The sequence below is a fragment of the Haemaphysalis longicornis genome, unplaced genomic scaffold (genome assembly GCF_048455015.1).
Source record: "Haemaphysalis longicornis isolate Haplotype H1 unplaced genomic scaffold, Haemaphysalis longicornis Haplotype H1 scaffold_1, whole genome shotgun sequence".
Lineage (NCBI taxonomy): Eukaryota > Metazoa > Arthropoda > Arachnida > Ixodida > Ixodidae > Haemaphysalis > Haemaphysalis longicornis.
This window is the reverse complement of record NW_027526203.1, coordinates 417,711,906-417,729,167: the sequence shown is the minus strand read 5'-3', so window position 1 is coordinate 417,729,167 and position 17,262 is coordinate 417,711,906. Positions and strand designations below refer to the sequence as shown.

At 47.4% G+C, this 17,262-nt stretch overlaps 1 protein-coding gene across 2 annotated transcripts in view; it reads right to left on the bottom strand.

Moving 5' to 3' along the window:
- The window catches only part of LOC144155606 (neuropilin and tolloid-like protein 1), a 416,637-nt gene that overhangs the window by 197,603 nt on the left and 201,772 nt on the right, over positions 1-17,262 (bottom strand). For both annotated transcript variants that reach the window (XM_077687151.1, XM_077687152.1), the window contains one exon: positions 9,168-9,212. In XM_077687151.1, coding sequence (XP_077543277.1) covers positions 9,168-9,212 — 45 coding nt within the window. The remainder of the gene's footprint in view (positions 1-9,167; positions 9,213-17,262) is intronic.

Genomic DNA, 17,262 nt, shown 5'->3' with positions numbered 1-17,262 from the left:
ATAACTGACGTCGCAAAGCCAGCGCACGAGCAGCGCGGTCCCTGGACAACAGCAAGGGCACATTCGTACGGAACTCATTCAGCGCAAAATGTCACGTTTGCGGACGACTGCCGTTCGCTAATGACGTTAAGCTTATACAGGCCGTCGAAGGAAACTCTAAAATATCTCCACGACTTTTTATGCGGTTATATAAAGGTCTTTATTCTGATACTTTTCTGTTTTTACTATTGCCATTCCACGAATTACGACGAAGCAGTTTCTAATAGGTTGCACGGTGCTAGGTACTTGGTGATATTCCTTTGGCGGAAACACGAAAAAATCTTTTAAAAAATAACAATGGATCCCTTATCGCTGCTAACAATATCAGCGTCAACTGTAGCTTAGGGTCACCACAAAGGAGCCTTAACTTGACGAGCACGGCACTGGGAGTGTTTGCGCCTCAGCCCCTTCAGTGCCGCCGCTCGCAACCGTCGTGTTTCAGCTAGAAGAGCCCGAACCTCTGGGTATTCATGCCGCAGCCGCTTCAACGTTTTCGCTCCCTCCCATTGCGCTTCCGTCTCACTAGTCAAGCGACGGCGCCGTTGCGTTCCCGAACTTAGGGGTTCTCGTTCCCCTCCCATGTCCCCCCTCGTTCCCGCTGCGCTTCCTTGTGTAGGCGGTTCTCAGATGGATGGATCGGTGTCGTCTACTCAAGCTGCGAGCAGCTACTGCGTGGAGGAAAGAAAATTCTTTCCCACTGTCGTTCGCCAATAGAAAAAGCAAATTTATTTTCTCCATTCGACCCTGCGCTCAGGTGCGCAAAATTGCACATCGCTAATACACTGAAAAACAGAATATTTCCATAGTTAAATGCCGAGGAAAGCATATAGGAGAGTAGTTTGACTGATTTTTTGTGCTTTCCTTGACATTCTAGACTGCCGGCTTTCCTTTCCGTTCTCAATCAACCAGCCCCTCATTTCTGAGCATGTTAAATTGCAAGCCGAGCAAGGGCCTCGGATCTGGCAGCCTTGGTGCAAAATATAGCACAAAAGGGCTTCCCGTCAGTCGACTTCTCTTGGCAGATTGGGGGTTAAACAAAAGGTGTGGCTTCCGCCTACAATTGTAAGATACAAGTTACATTAACAATAATACCTCAGAAAGTGGCGGAGAACACGCGAGCACAGTCGCCCAGTTAGCCTAATCGGTAGGTTATCAGACGCGTAATCCGGAGGCGTGGGTTCGGCCCCCACTGTGGGCGCGTGTTTTTCTCCACTTCCTGGCTTGACATTAAAACGCGATAAACGTCATTCAACAAAATTATCCAAACTACTCTTCTGCGTTTTTTCCGGCGTTCTAGGCTGCTGGCTTTTCGTATTCCGCATTCATACCAAAGTTGCGGGTAGCTCCTTTTATCGACACACGTGAATAAGTACTCGCATTGCAAAATTAATCAGTATCACGCAAGCAACGTTTTGAAATGTTCCGCTCATTCGCGTGCTGATATTGGCGCAACATCCCGGAATTCACCGCACACAAACCATTTCTTCAAGGGTGACCTCGTATTGGATCCAAAGAGGGCGACATATGCGCCGACATTCTCGTTGCTTTTCTTTGCTTTTGACCGATGTGTGGACTTGTACAGACGTCGCGAAGGCTGCCAGGCGTCAAGCGGCGGCCAATCAGGCGGGGAGGAAAGACTCCTCCAGGCCGTAACACACGGTGTTCGCGATACGGCAGGGGCATTGTCGTCGTCTCTCGTGGCATGCCGAGCCCTGCTCATTGCGACCAGGCGACACGTTGGGGGCCGTCCTTTTATCTCGCCCGCTCACACGGCCACCGCCGCGAATGTCTCGATTCTCTTCTGCATCGACCTCTTATCAGTCAGACATGTTTGGCTGTTCTCGGCCGTTCACATTAGCGCCGTCGATGTCTCCGTGGCGGGGCTCGCTCCCGCCTGATCGGAATGCGATGGCGCCTGTCTGGCGCCGCTCTGCACGGTGCCCTCCGTGGTGGTATGCCGCTCTGTTTTGCATTTTATGCCTGTTAAACCTACCTTGACGCGGCTCCCCATTTGGGAAAGTTTCTGCACCTTTTATCAGTAAAACGAGTCATTCCTTTACGTGTCCGGACGTGGCCTGGAATACTTACTGCTGGCGAAATTCGCAATTCAGTTTGCCCTATCTGGGAATGTCAAGATTCTTTTTGGTCATGGCCTAAAACTGAGAGTGCACGACATTCGTTATTTGACACCCGTTCAACGGTTTTCGCGAAGTTTGTTCAGTTCAACTCGGCAGAAAAAAAAGTAGGTGATACGCGTTTCGGCGCGTACATTTGGTAACTCTTTTATCTGCCTTAGTGCAGCACGTTTTTGACTATTGGTAACACAAATAGTGGGCTTACATTCGAAGCAGCCCGAAGGAAGTGGTCAATGTTTCCTGACTAAAATTTCACTCACCTTATATCGGCAGTGGTGCTGCCTATGCCAACCGTGCTGCCAGTAGCGTAAGAGACTGCGGAATACCCACGTAGTCGAGCTAGGCCAAACGATAAAACAGGTTGTTCTTGAAAAGGACGAAGAAATTATTCGAACCCACAAACGTTTAAAATTCAAGAAAGAGATGTTGCTTGACTTTTTTGTTTAAAATAAATTCGAGGGTTGGACGGAAACCCGTCTGGTCAGGAAAACACATGACAATAAAAACTGGCACCGACCAAGAATGTTTAAAATCCAAAAAAGACGTTTCGGCTCCCGTACGGGTGCCTTGTTCACAATGAAAAGTGGGGGCGAAAGTGATCCGGTTATGTTTGCTTCAAGATGTGACGTAGGCAACGTGCGTACACGTGGGGAAAGTTGCCGTCATTGCGATTAAGTGTGTGCTCCGTGGTCTGGATTGTCAGGGATTCAAGATAAAGCCGAGAGGTGCAATTCTTCTCTTTTCCGATTATTTTTGCATTGGCCCACTCTATTTCGTGGTGAGTTGCTTCTGCGTGCTCACGCAGAAGCAACTCACGCAGAAGCAACTCACTCACGCATCCAGACCACGGAGCACACACTTAATCGCAATGACGGCAACTTCCCCCACGTGTACGCACGTTGCCTACGTCACATCTTGAAGCAAACATAACCGGATCACTTTCGCCCCCACTTTTCATTGTGAACAAGGCACCCGTACGGGAGCCGAAACGTCTTTTTTTGGATTTTAAACATTCTTGGTCGGTGCCAGTTTTTATTGTCACGATTTTTTGTTTGTTTGTTTGTTTCATTGGAGGCGTAGAGGGGACTAGCACACTTACGTACTATTGGCGGTGGTCACATGGTTACCTGCGCAAAGGCATCCTGGTAATTTTCTCTTTATGAAGTGTCGCATGCTGCATTCCTGACAATCAAAGCCATTATTTTGCTATCTTCGCATCATAGCCCGCCCAAACATTGTTTTTTTTTTATTTGTGAAACGTTGGGGCAGAGTCTAGAAAAATAAAAAAAGGTATGCCGCCATGCACTCCGTACAGATAATAGACCAGCAAAGCTGTCGCGTGCGGCCGGTGCTTGCCACTGCCTCGTTGACGCTGCTCCGCCCGCAACGCCGCCGCCCCTGCCCACCGTTGTCGCTTGAGCTGCGCTTCGCGCAGTAAGTGGCTCGCTGTGGGCGCGCTCTTCTGCGAGAGAGAGACTTTTTCGCTCCCTCCGATGCGCCATTCCGACTTACCAGTGTCGGTAGATGCGAGAGTGTAGCTACGTCATCTACAAACCCAGCCAATCCCTCTCCCCTTACTTACTCCTCTCCAACGTGTTTTTTTTTTTTTTTTTTTTTTTGCGCATGCGCATGGGGTTGCACCGGAAAAGTTTTTTGCGTACACGGGGCCGTCGGATTTTCCTCATGCCTAGCCATATAAAACTTCGCTTTAATTATTTTACACTTTTACGTAATCCAGGACATTGCACAATGCCACGGCAGAATTTTGTTACTATGTTAGCATTGGCGTTGAAGCGCCCAAGCTGCGCTGTTTAGGAGGTGCGCCGTAGTGTAAAATTACGGAATACTGAAGGCCACCGGGTGTTTTTAACATGCCGAGAGATGTCGTACAAATTCGCGGTTTGTTTTAAGTTATAATTCGCACCCCAACAGAATCAGCACTAAACATTTCCAATGGTGTTTTGAAACGCGTAAATCTCAATGGCAATTTTTGCGACGGATTGAGCTGCTATTTTTTTTTAATTCTTCCTGTAGGCTTACTACGCCACACTGCCATTTTTTTTATAGGTGACTATGTCGATGTTGTTCATTTCTGCGAAAGCATGAAAGGACCTATTGAACGAGAAAGCCGGCGTACGCTCGGCGTCCTGCGTTTGGCGTCTGTAGCAGCAGACCGGCTTATAAACCTCTCATTGCACGCGGCGCACCGCACATACAGGCAAACGTGTATTGGCCAACGGTTAGGCAGCGCATAACCCCGATTTGTATTGGACAACCCTTGTGAAACCATGAGATGGCTTATTGAGGGAAAAAGCCCGCGTGCGGCGTCTGCAGCACCAAAACGGCCGCTAAACCTCGCACTGGCTGCGGCGTTCTCCCTTCCGTACCGCTAAGGAGACTGTTGCAGGTGCGTAATTAGCGGCTACAACCTCCGCAATAGCGAAAGGTGGTCGTTCACGCCAGTACGTACCAGATATTCCAGTATCAAAACTTGCAAACATTACTCGCAGCGCGAAACTCGGTGAAGCACAAAGCAACGTTGAATTAAGACATTAACGCACTGGCATTGACGACTTTCAAGATGCGGTTGGGTATGGTGGAAATTGTTTTTCTAGTTTCTTCCGCTTGAGCTTAACTTTTTTACCAATAGAAGCTCCTCCCAGACAACTGACTAACGAATTAATCGCAAGATATGGAGTGAAAGGAATTTTTTCGCAGCTAATTCGCAACTCAAAGTCTGTGGCTTGTTCTGGAAACAATGAGCGAAACAACCAAGATGGCCGACTAATGCAAGTTCGCACCGCGACTTTTACTTACTTATGGCCCTATATTTTCTGGTTGCAGCGTATAATCGCGGTTTATCACGGAGACAAAGTGAATTAATTAGTGAAGTCTGCCTCGATGGAATGCCGACTCAAATAAAGCGACTTAAAGGACAACAAACAACGACATCGTCGAAATCGTTTGGTCAAAGCAGACGTCCGGGCAGCTTAAGGACCATGGTATTTTGATAAATATAAAAATCTTTTCACCGGGCCTGGGGTTCTGGAAGAGACAGCACTTGCGCAAGAGGGCAGTCTGAGAGGGGCTATCACGTCTGTGCAGCGCTCATGGGCTGCTTCAGGTAAGCTTATGTGTGGTTTTGACAGTCAAAAACGACTAAAAAGAGGAGCTAAAACGCTTCGTTGGGGGCGAATGGATGAAGACTCAGTGAGAATAGAAACTGAACAAAACAAACAGTTCGGGCGGAAAAGAAAAAATGGAGGCGGTCACTTTTTTCGGTTATATTTATTTTACTTTTTCGCTGTAAATGCTAACGCGTGTTACTGAAGTTACAGTTTCTTCTTAGTGGTACCACCTACACCACTTATGAGCCGAGTGCAGCTAATAAATGAATGTGTTTTTTAAACGATTGATGAAGAAAACACAATTTTTATAATATCACTATTTTTATTACGTCATCATCGTTGTCATCATTGGCTGTTTTCGAAGTAACATCGTCGATCTGACACAATTACACTCGTGACTGCGCCGCTGAACAGTCACAAAGGGAAGTATCAAATGGCCCATTCACAGAAAATGCCGGTGCCATATGGTGTCTGTAGCAGCGAAACGGATCCTAAACACACACATCTATTTACCTTCTATTGGCGGTGAGCGGGCGGTGCTGCGAAGCGCGCCTCCGTGACTTCGGCTTAGGAATTCTCGCATTTGTCGTCTGCTTCACTCAGGCTCGCTCTCCCTGCTGTTTGCTTGCGCGTGGTTGACTTTAATGCTTGTCCGCACCAGATATTGCGTATGCGCCACTCTTTTCATAATAAAAGACTTAAAATCACATACACACGAACAAGGCGTGGTTTTAAGTATAGATTTTTATATAGCTCCCGAAGAAACAACATTGCTGTCGTCGCCCCATTCGTGCGAAGCCGGTCCTGTGCGGAGCGCAAAGAATCGGAGCTAAGCGCCAGCTTCGCTATTCAGCAATCTTTCGAACAAAGGGAACAACAGCCAGAGTCTAATAACCGAAAACAGCGAAATTTAAGCAAGACCAAAATAAATTCCGGGTCTTCGAGGCTGTCGGCTTTGGACAAAAGCATTACGATTCCCGGTATATGTAAAGTAGAACAGTTTTTGCAACCTTACCGAACACTCGAAAGTATCGCATCACATCACTTTAAGTTGTCAGGGAATGAAAGTATGCCGAGAGGCACCATGGGGCCCAAAAATGTACGTTGAGTTCGAAATAACCTACTCCGTGTATAGGCGCGTGCTAATTTTATACCAGACTTGTAACCAGTATGGAGGCTTATTGAGCAAAGCGAGTCACGTGTATGGTAAAAATGCAGTAGCACTATGTTTGTCCAGACTTGGAGGGATATTTCGGTAGATTTCCCGCCGCCATATCTTCCCAATATTTAGATATGCGTTATAGTAAAAGCTAGTGCACTCAAGAGGAGGAGGAGGATAATGAGGAGGAGAAAACCTCATTTGACAGTAAAATCGAGCCGGTTAGTGGGCGGGCTTCTCAGTTCAGGGCAATAGATATAGAGTAATTTTCTTCAATTCACCGAACGTCATCCAGAGTAGGCTAGGATCTGTTCTTCACGCCTAAAGGGGTTGGAAATAACCAATAAAGACCTGCTTGGACATATTCATCGGTTTCGATTGTTGTTGTAATGAAAACCCGCACATGTACCATTTATTGCATTTGTTAGCGAGTCTGTCAAGCCTTCAAGACCATACTCATGTCATAACTGTTCGGATTGAGATTCAGTTCGTTATGATAAGAATGGTTACAATAGAAATTCGGGGCACAAAAGCCGCCCTCCAGCACTTTGGATGACGTGGTCTGCGCCGTTTCGCGGTTGCGTAGCACAAACCGTTTCATTGAATTAGCATGTGAATGAAGAACGCACGCTGCGCATATGCACCTTCTTGTACGCAGCCATAACGAAAGCTAATTTCTGAAGAAGCCACTGTATGCCTTACAACCCGAAGAAAATATCCACACGAACTTTGTCCGCCTCCCACACGTCCCTAAACTTCCTAATAAGACGCTGACGGTGCAGAAAAATTACTGCGTTGGGCACAGAAACAACATTCATCTGATACTAGTCAGCAACAACGAAAGATATAGAAGACAACCATTCCTTTTCCTGCTGTGCGATGCGCGTGTAAGGGGCCCGCTGCTTGGTGCGTAGCATTCGATTGTTGTCTTCATAGGAGCATCTCAAAAATACTTTATGGAAGCCTTCGCATTTTGAATACTTATCAAGGAGCTCTGAGCACTGAAATTCTCAAATAATCCAGAAAGAACAAGCCACACATGATCTTCTGAACGATGCTCCTAGAAAGTTGTTCTAGCTCTCCTTGTCTGTTGCAAACTTGTGCGGGATACAGCCGGAAATTATTCAGATATCTCAGAAACTGGCAAAATATTTTAATTACTGGAAATGCGCTTTTTAATGGAGCAAAGCATTAAAGCGGGCGATTTCTATATAGCACAAGCACTGCTGCCCCTCACAAACGGGCGACAGAGCCGCGAGTGCAGCAGCGGCGCGAGTGTAGCAGACGACAGCGGCGCGAGTACCTAAGCTGACATGAGAGCCAGGGGGCGCCACTCAAACATCTCACCGCCAATAGAGCATGTTTTGCACTAATAAAACACCCGAAGTGCAGCAGTTAATACCGTACCGCGATGAAGTCTGAATCATTTTCATAGACGGCAGCCGTGCTCTCGTCAGTGGCGAAAGACGGCCGCCTACGCCGATACACCGCAAATACTCCGTCGCAAAATCCGAGAACATTACGTACATGTAGGGCAAAATTAAAAAAAAAATGCACTCAGCGGCATTCAAACGGGCAATAATGCTTTCCCGTTCGCAGCTTATAAGAAGCGCTTAGATGACCTCGGCGTCTTTTTTCCGAGACACTTGTGCAGCCTAAGCGAGCCTATGGCAATCCATTATGACGCGTCGCATTGCCCATGTCGCGCGCTCAGGACCAACGGCGTGTTAATGTCAATTTAACTTTTATTTAACACATGTTGTCGGACTTCGTAATTACCTGGGGAACATGGCGTGCGTGTAAAGAATGCAGCCCATTTAACGGAAAACGACTAAGCTGGACGCGCACGTACGCTCCGCTTACAACAGAAATGGGAGCGGTCCGTCGTCGTCATGAGTACAGAAAATGCTGTGTAGCCTCGTCCCGGGCTCACAAGCTTCGGAACGTCGACTCTTACGGGGAGCGACTGCCCATAAGCGCGCCCCGCTCTCCAGTGGAAGCAATAGAATCTCGTGCATCACTCCTAACAAACATTTTAAAGCAATTAGTACTTAGGAGAGATCAGCGTGTACAGCACTACTAAAAAAAAAAAAAGACAACCACATCAGCGCGCCAGGGCGCAGCGAACCGATAACGCTAGTTGAACGAATGCGTGCTGCGCAATCGTTATTTATTATCAAGCGAAGCACCGTTAACTGGAAGGCGGTAGTCATCCAGAGATAAATTTTCCCGTGCTCACCGTCACTTATTTCGGATTCCTCCTTTGTAATGCTCTCCGAGACCAGTCGTCTACTACTCGCGGGTATTCGTGAGAACGTGCACTATGTATTTGCACCTGAACAACCACACAAAGGGGGCGGGAGAAATCCATTCAGGCATTATTTTCTTTTGTCCCCCAGCATTTGTGTGACATCGATATAACTTCGTATTCGAAAGGTTGCGATAAGAAACGGGCACGGCCAGCGCACGCCTGCGGCATGTCATGGAGGGAAAATCAACCAGACCTGAAAGATCAGTTGCTCGCGCTCGCCGCAAGATGGTGAGCTCGAACTTGGAATCGCCAACTGCTTTTTTTTTTCGCACTGCGGTTCTGTGGCAAGAAGGCATTCTCCCATTTTCTTTTTTTTTTGTTATGAGTATGCATGCACACGAGCATATACAAGCGATAATGTTCTCTCATTGTGAAATAACAGAATAAGGACTTACCTGCAATCATGCTGCTTGTAATTGTCAGGAGTGTGACTGCCAACGCTGCAAAGAAGGGGAGGAAATATTGTCAGAAACATATTCAGTAATTGTGAATGCGACACATGCTCATATTCGAAATACCTTCACATTACGCACAGTCCGATTCTTTAAAAGTAAAGGCCTATTTATTGCACTTATGCAAAGTCCGACTGCTTGTTGCGCCCAAAGTATCTCAGAGAAAGGCGCAATTTGTAATGGGAAGCTGGACAAGCAAACGATGTCAACATGGAAATCACGAGGGACAGATAGGTGTGTTCGGGGCCTCAGACGCACACTCGCGTAACCTAATCCAAAATAACAACGAATATCAGATGCTATATGCCTTTTCATATTATAAATGATTTATCAAAGTTACTTGTGTTCATGATATGCTGACAATATTTTAGGCGGGACATTTATATGGTCCCACCGCACTTTTGTTAATAAAGCTGTGGTTGTGATAAAGGGGTAATGTTCTTGTAAGGCAGGATCACATACTTAGGTATCGCAATTTGTAGTTTTCAAAATTGGGTTTCATGACTAAGACAAATGACGCTGGAAAAAACAACCAGTGAAGAAATAATTATAAATGCACCCAGGTTGGATCCTCCAACACAAGATCGAAGCTGGTGACATGTAAAGCGGCAGTTTAGCTGGTGCTTACGCCAGCGTTAAAATTTGTTCGTTTTGTGGAAGCCGCTGTACTCGGGGAGTGTTGAGTAGAACCTTGAAATTGTTGCCGTTGCGGAGGCAGGTATCCTCGTCCCTATGTTCGGAACTGTACGTCGAACCCAACAGGAACAAGCAGATCTGCTGATCGAACTCGGTAGTGTAAACAACAAGTAGGAGGCAACTGATACAAACAATTAACACCTTACAGAAAAGGCTGCTACACTACAAGCTAGTCTTGCCTCGCAAAATCCTTGAACGGGTTGGACTCGTGATTATCTTTTGCGCTACAGCCCTTAAGGATTAAGCTAGTACATTCTTACCTTACCTTATACTTTAAAATAAAAAAGATCGACAGTTTCGATTCGCGAGGATTTTTCGTCACCAACGGGCAACGGAGACGCAAGTTTTCCAGTCCGCCAAAAACCCGACAGCAAAAAGTCTATCGATAAGCTGCACACAGGGAACCGATCTTACATGTACAGTTCCAATACTAGCACTACTTTGTAACCGACCAGGTAGCTAGAGAAAAGAGCACGGAAGTGCGCGAGTGCGTCCGTGTGTGCGTGTTTATGTGCTGTTGCGACCGGGCGGGGGCACCCGATCCGAGCTCCGTGGCCTCCGACATACGAGTGGTAGCGTATATGATGCGAGCGGCCAGCCGCTGTTGCAGCCGTGAAGAAGTCCAGAAGCTGTAGGCTAACGTAACTGTTTACTTCATAGCGAGAGGTGAGCCGAAGCCAAAGAAACATACAATGCCCCGACGGGCGAGGTTACAATACAGGACTCGAGCAGAGCGACAACATCGATTCGCTGCTCTAACAGGAATGAGTTACAACGCTTGGGCAGCTCTATTTATACCCAAAAGCGATAACGGTCAAACGCAACAAGTGGGAACACGCACAACACTCTTTCCAGAGTTCGTAAGCCGTTCATAGCCTCGGGCACGTTGAGTCCGAGAGAGGGGAGAGAGGAGGAATCCGTTGCGATCGACGGGGCCTCTGTGTCCTTGAAGAGCGTGGAGACGAGCCACGCCGCCAGCCGCCGAAGTTTTGATGGGCTGAGAGCGAAGCGTCTGACGCGGCTTGTCGCAACTTGCCACCGACATGGTTGCGCCTGTTTTCGAAGGAGCACGAGTGGCCTCGCCGCACAGCCGAGGAGTGATGCGGGGAAGTACTGCGGCGCTGGCCAATTCGTAACAGTGCACACGAGTACGTACACGCACAGGTGTGTGTGTGTGTGTGTGTGTGTGTGTGTGTGTGTGTGTGTGTGTAGAAGAAAACCTTAAAGACCCAAGAAATATTGCAATCGTGAAAGCACGTTTCACCTTTTTTCCAAGCTCGGGTATTGATTTTTCGAATATTCCAGCTTATTGAGATCCCATGCTATGGCAGGAATAAACTAGAAATTCATCCCTAAAATTTAAAATTTTCAGTGGTTTAAAAGACGGTGGAGATAAGTCGCCCAGTCGAGATGGCCGCGAACAAAGGACGCAAAAAACGTCTCAGCGGGAGCCAGGCTGTTGGTTCCGTGCTATCACAGCTCACTATCACGGAATGCTACGGTTTGCGGCGCACGTCGACGTTTGTTAATGTGATAGTAATACCAAACTGGCTCAGCATCAGCACCCCTAGTGTTCGTAGCTACTCGTTGACTGTTCTTTGGAAATACCACAGGGTTGACATATTACATCAGCGTGCGCCGGGGCTTCGAATGCACGGTAACGTCGCTGGCGTGCAGCACATACTAATGCGGAGCGACAGTTTTAATATTCGTGGAGTGAAGCACCACTGTTGAACCCTGCCGTACTTCCCGAGATATCTGCCGACTATTACGGGAGCCAAGACATGGTGTCGGGCCCCGCTCTTTAGGAAAGCTAGTTTAAAAACGTGGTCGCGTCGCGGGGAACGAAAAAAACCGTCGGTGGGCGATGCCTTCTACCCCGCCAACGGTAATAACCCCGAAATTTTGCTGGTGGCTATCGCTGGCAGTAGAAAGCAAAGGTAGCGCTCTCCTTCACCTTGATAATTGTTTGACTGAACCCAACGCCGGCACAAAGCACATTACTGACATGGATATCTGAAATAACGCTTACTCTCTTTGGGATTTAAGGTGCAGCCTGGATCTCTTTAAAGTAGCGAGTTGGGAAGAAAGCTTACAGATCCATCTGCTTCACAGTTTCAGCAGCTTTTATTCATATCTTTTGTAGATTAACGTCAGTAAATTTCGCCGCTGTCACCTTCTCCAGTGTATGACATCACAAGTCGTATTGCAGAAAATTTTACGGAGCTGTGATTGTTACGTTTTTAATCGTTTTCCGCTTTAAGAAACAACTTCTGCATCATAATTTTCTCTAGCGACCATCCCGATAAGGGCCAACATGTTTTACAATGTCCTGATTTATACAAATCATTTATACAACAGACGCCGTATTTCACAGAATAGGATTTTCGCTGTTTTTTTTTTAATCCTTTTCGTCAATGTCACATAACGGAGCTTTAAGCTTACGACAAGAATTTCCTGTCTCCGCAAAGATCCACCCACAGCGGGATGCGCCGTTGAAATCTTTTCGCACCAAATGCTGGTCTTCCTGGTGCTAGGTTAGTCGCGCACGCAGCCGGGGAATATCAAGAAATACAAGTGTAATCTTGCTCGACGAAAAATTTGGGGGAATATTTTTTTTAAGAACGAAGTGGAAATAATTTCTGCACAGAATTCTTTTCTGAATAAGCATAATTCATACTGTTTGTTGCAAGCCTACCGACGTACTTTGCTGTGGAGAACGCCAGAGCAAGTTCACTGGAAAGGGTGCCTGCAGTGCTCGGTCTACATAAGTCGCAAACCCTTAATTTTTCATCATCTGTCGCATCCTGTCGTTGCCGATTATTCAATAACCACGTATAAGTTTTGTATGCTATTACGACTGAGTGTGCATTATTCGCACTTCTTTTTGTGCAGTGAGCTGGTGTTATTCGCGATAACCACCGCATATATGTGCTTGAGGTATCGCTAACATATACTCTTTGTACTTTACGCCGCACTTTTAGTGGCCAATAGTGTGAACTTTCGCGTAGACAGTATATAAGCAAGAACAAAAACTGGCGACTGTACAGAAACTTGGGTCGCTTTTTCGTCTGTGTTTTACAGCGAAGCTGGTAGCCTATAGTTGATCGGAAAATTTCTTGTCGTAAACAAGAAACCCAGGCAGGACCCCGCAGTTCTCGCCTAAGACGCCGAGTGCATACGTAAGGCTAATCAGGCATCCAGTATAGAGCTCAGTATTCGTTAAAAAAACACTACACAGGCATCTAAACCGCATTATGGTTTGATAAGGCGCATGTGAACAATGCCCCCCCCCCCCCAATGTGTTCCTGGTAAAGATTATGTTTGCGGATGATGTTTGAAGGCTAGGCACGTCCAGTGTCACTAAATAGAGCAGTTCTGGCCCAAGACGCTGAGCGCATGCGTCCGGCATCGGCCCAGCATTTGCCGCCAGAGAAGCCGAGCGCAAGTGACAAGCCCGCCGAGACGATGAGAAACATCCCGTATCCTCCCCCATCGGCATTTGTAGTGGTTTACAACAGCTTCGCCGGACATCCGTTTCCGCAGGGGAGATGGCGACCATTTTTTAAAGCGAAGCTTTAGTGTTCACACTGATGGCGTCTGTAACGCGAAAATGCCAAAGTGAGAGATAAAAGCGCTTCCAAAGGCCGGAATTGAAGCTGGGTCCCCAGCGTTATGAAGCCGGCGACTATCCGATTGCTACAGTTCGGTTTGGAAGACGACAACCAAAGAATCCGTCACGAGAAAGCTTTGCGTTCAACCATCGTCGTCGTTTGACGGAGGGGTGCATGATTTTTTAACTCTGTTCCGCGCAGACTTTTGTCGGGAATATAGCATGCCGTTCCCAATCTTAGGCTCCGCGGTCAGGTAAAGCCAATCAAATAAAAGCAGCTGGTGGCGTGACAGTACAAAAAAAATGTAAGTCCAGTCTGTACGAAAAAGGACACATAGTAAAACCTATCCACGTAATGGCAAGTTAGGGATGCCTTGTATTTTTAATCCAATTGTTTGCATGGAAGGTCAAGGTTTTTTTTACAACAGAATGGCTTCAATTCTTAGTCATTCTTCACGTCTGCGTGTTTAGCACTGGGTAGGCGTGCCTTTCGAGATATAACATCACTTTTTGACAATTTGAGAATTATAAAAGCCGAAAAAAATTCAAGTGGAAGGAAGGAAGGAAGGAAGGAAGGAAGGAAGGAAGGAAGGAAGGAAGGAAGGAAGGAAGGAAGCAAACAAGCACCCTTAGTCCAGGGCGCCGTCTTGGGAAGCTGTGGAGTTGTCAAAATTAAAATTGTAGTCGCGCAGGCTTGTGTCACTTGATGCTGCCAAAAAACAGAAGCAAAATATGTTGGCAGACATTTACATCCTTCTGGAAAAAAAAAACTTTCTGTTTGGAAATAATGGATAAGAACGCAGAATTTGATGAGTGCGTTGAAGCTCTCCCCTGAGGAACTTATATTCTAGTGGCATAAGCGGGATTCGTAAAAAAAAAGTGCAGCAGCCAGATCAGTCAACAGATTGTTTTGCTTTTGGCTCTAGCAACTTCTCTACCACTCAGGGTATATAAAACGGGGAAAAAATTGAGGAGAGGGGGGCTTCGTCACGCACAAGCTTACTCCAAAGGAATATTTTACGTTAGATCCAGACACACACCCCATTCTGCGAATAAGTACTGCTCCTCGCTAGCGTGGGCACCGGGGTCCTGATATAGCTACTCATGAATTATTTCACAAGAACCATGGCAATGCTTCCGGAGTTAACAATAATGTACGAAGCTACGCACGAAACAAATTTCAGCTTGGAGCCAAGCACGCATTATATTCTATGATAATGCTCTCTGTAGTTCACACTTCTGTTGATGGCGACACGTTATATGCGCAGCCTTTTTGGTTCCCTTTCATTTTCCGCATTTGAGTTCGGGCCCATCAGTTTCCTTTTAGCAGAAACACGTACTGTTCCCCGAATGTCCATTCAGTGTCATGCACAGAACTTAAAACAACTAACAGCAATGAATTAGAGGTTGCCAGCCAACACTGGGCAGTCATAAGCGTAGTCTGACAGAATACCCACATGCGCTGGAGCAATCCAGTGTCTGGGACCCCTCTTTTTTGTAGCTGTTAATAGTTTGGATGTCGGTGGGTGGGTTAACTTGAGGTCAATTTGGAAACGACAGGAGTTGCGTGCGGTGGCCAGTTCGAACAAGAAACACAAAAATCACGCACCCCTCCGTCTATCGACGACAGTGGTTGAGCGCCAAGGTTTTTCGTGATGGATTCTTTGGTTGGCCAATCCCACACTTCGAGTATGTGCTACTCTGGAGGTACGCACCACCTTTCTAGAACACCCACAGCAACTCTCGGGTGTGCACTCCGTAGGCCTAACGTTTGGGTTTGGGGTGTACGGCGCGAAGTGGTACCTGCTGCTTGGCGTTCGCTTCGACCATGTCGAAATGGAGCGATCGGAAAGACGCCGGGTTCATAACGCGGGAGACCCAGTTCGATTCCAGCCGCGGAAGCGTTTTTTTCTTTCACTTCACCCACGATGATTCATCATCATCGTCAGAGAAAGTTGGCTTTCCTGCAGGGCGAATTGCCGTACAACGGCATCAGTGCGGACACTAAAGCTTCGCTTTAAAACACACAGGTAAGAAGTATTGCTGGCTCATCCCGCCAGTGCACTAAGAAAACGTTAGGACCAATGGCATCTTATTACTCCTATGATAAGCACAGTGAGATGGTGTTTGCTAGTTTGGCGTCGAGGTACCGACGCACGGAGGCACGGCGAAGTTCCCTGCTACCCCTGATCGCTGGCGTAACTATATATTTCCCATAAATATAACTATAACTATATATTTAACTATATAACTATACTATATTATATAACTAATGTAACTATATATCTTACATCAGCATGCGCTTACGTAACTATATATTTCCCTTTTTTTTTTTTTTTTTGAGGCTGCATGGACAGCCGACCGGTGGCTCGCGCAGCGCACTCCGGCGCTCTCTGGCAGCCGCCATACGGTAGAGCGGTTGAATCCGCGGGCTGGGAGGGGGGAGTCGGAAGCGAGGTCTCGGCCGGCACGAGAAAAGACACGCGCGCCGCCGGAGACGTCTGCGAATAGAACGCGCGTCGCCGACCAGAACGGCGCAGATGCAACAAAGCCGCGGGCCGGTTCCGGGGCTTTCTTTCACGTCGGCATGTCGCCGTAATTTAGGCAAGCCCCGGCTGAAGAACCGCGAAATGGCGGGGACAGCACCTGTTCCGCACCAGCCTCAAGCGCTGCCCTTTGTCTCGAGGCCGCGCGGCTCAGCGAGGGCACGCCATGGCAGTGCGCGACTGACGGGGCGAACGAAAAATAAGCGCCGGGAAAAGGAAAAAGAGAGGGGAGGAGGAAGACACGTTCATTGCTTATCGGCCCGTGGGGAAGGTTACGAAATTCAATTTCATTAGAGTACTTTTTTTTTTTGTAAATAGCGGCTTATTATGATGGGGGTTGTACCAATTACGGCAGCCATACACACGCAAAAAAATCTATCGCCAGGCGAGAACCTCACTGAGCCGCCGTCGCCTTCTGATGGCAGGATAATTAAAGCGCGCTTGCCTTTACGCCTCAGCGAGGGCTTTAATCTGCTTTGCTGTGTACATACTGACTCTTAGTGCACATGTTTGGCGGGTCAAGCTTCATGCAGTACGTAGGAGGAAAACGTTACTCTGTTCACTAAATTATTACAACGTCGGAAAGTTAAACGCTAGTGGCCATTATTTCTGGGGTATCTGCGCGGACGCTTCAGTGCGTCTGTTTGTGTGTGTGCGTACCTTCGTAGCGTTTCACCCCCTCCCCCGCCCTCCGCCTGCCCCGCGCTAAATATTCGTATGAGACGGTTCCTCTTTTTTTAGCAGAAATGGTGCGTCCAGTCAAAGTAAAAAGTAAGCGGACCACGGTATCATCAATGAAAATAGAGCTGTGCCATTCAGGGGCCCTCGCCTTCTTTATGTTCGCCACACATTGTTATGGCTGGAAATAATTGGCGCTCAAAACATACACAATGTACCGCGGTGCCACGTGACAAAGAAATTCAGTTTTACTGACGCTCTTGTGCACCGTTTACTTTTGGCACCAGCCGGCGCAGAATAGAGTAACGCTTGCGCCGCGTGATTCGCCAAGCACACCGTTTTTCGCCGAGCAATCAGCCAATCTGCCATGCGGGGAGACAATTTTCTAACTGAGAAAATGTTACGTAGAGCAGTGCGTCCCCAATTCCAGATGCTCAAGGTGGGTCCTTGCAGTACACCATTACACCTCAACTTGTCATGCATTGCGACCGATGTCCAATAGAGA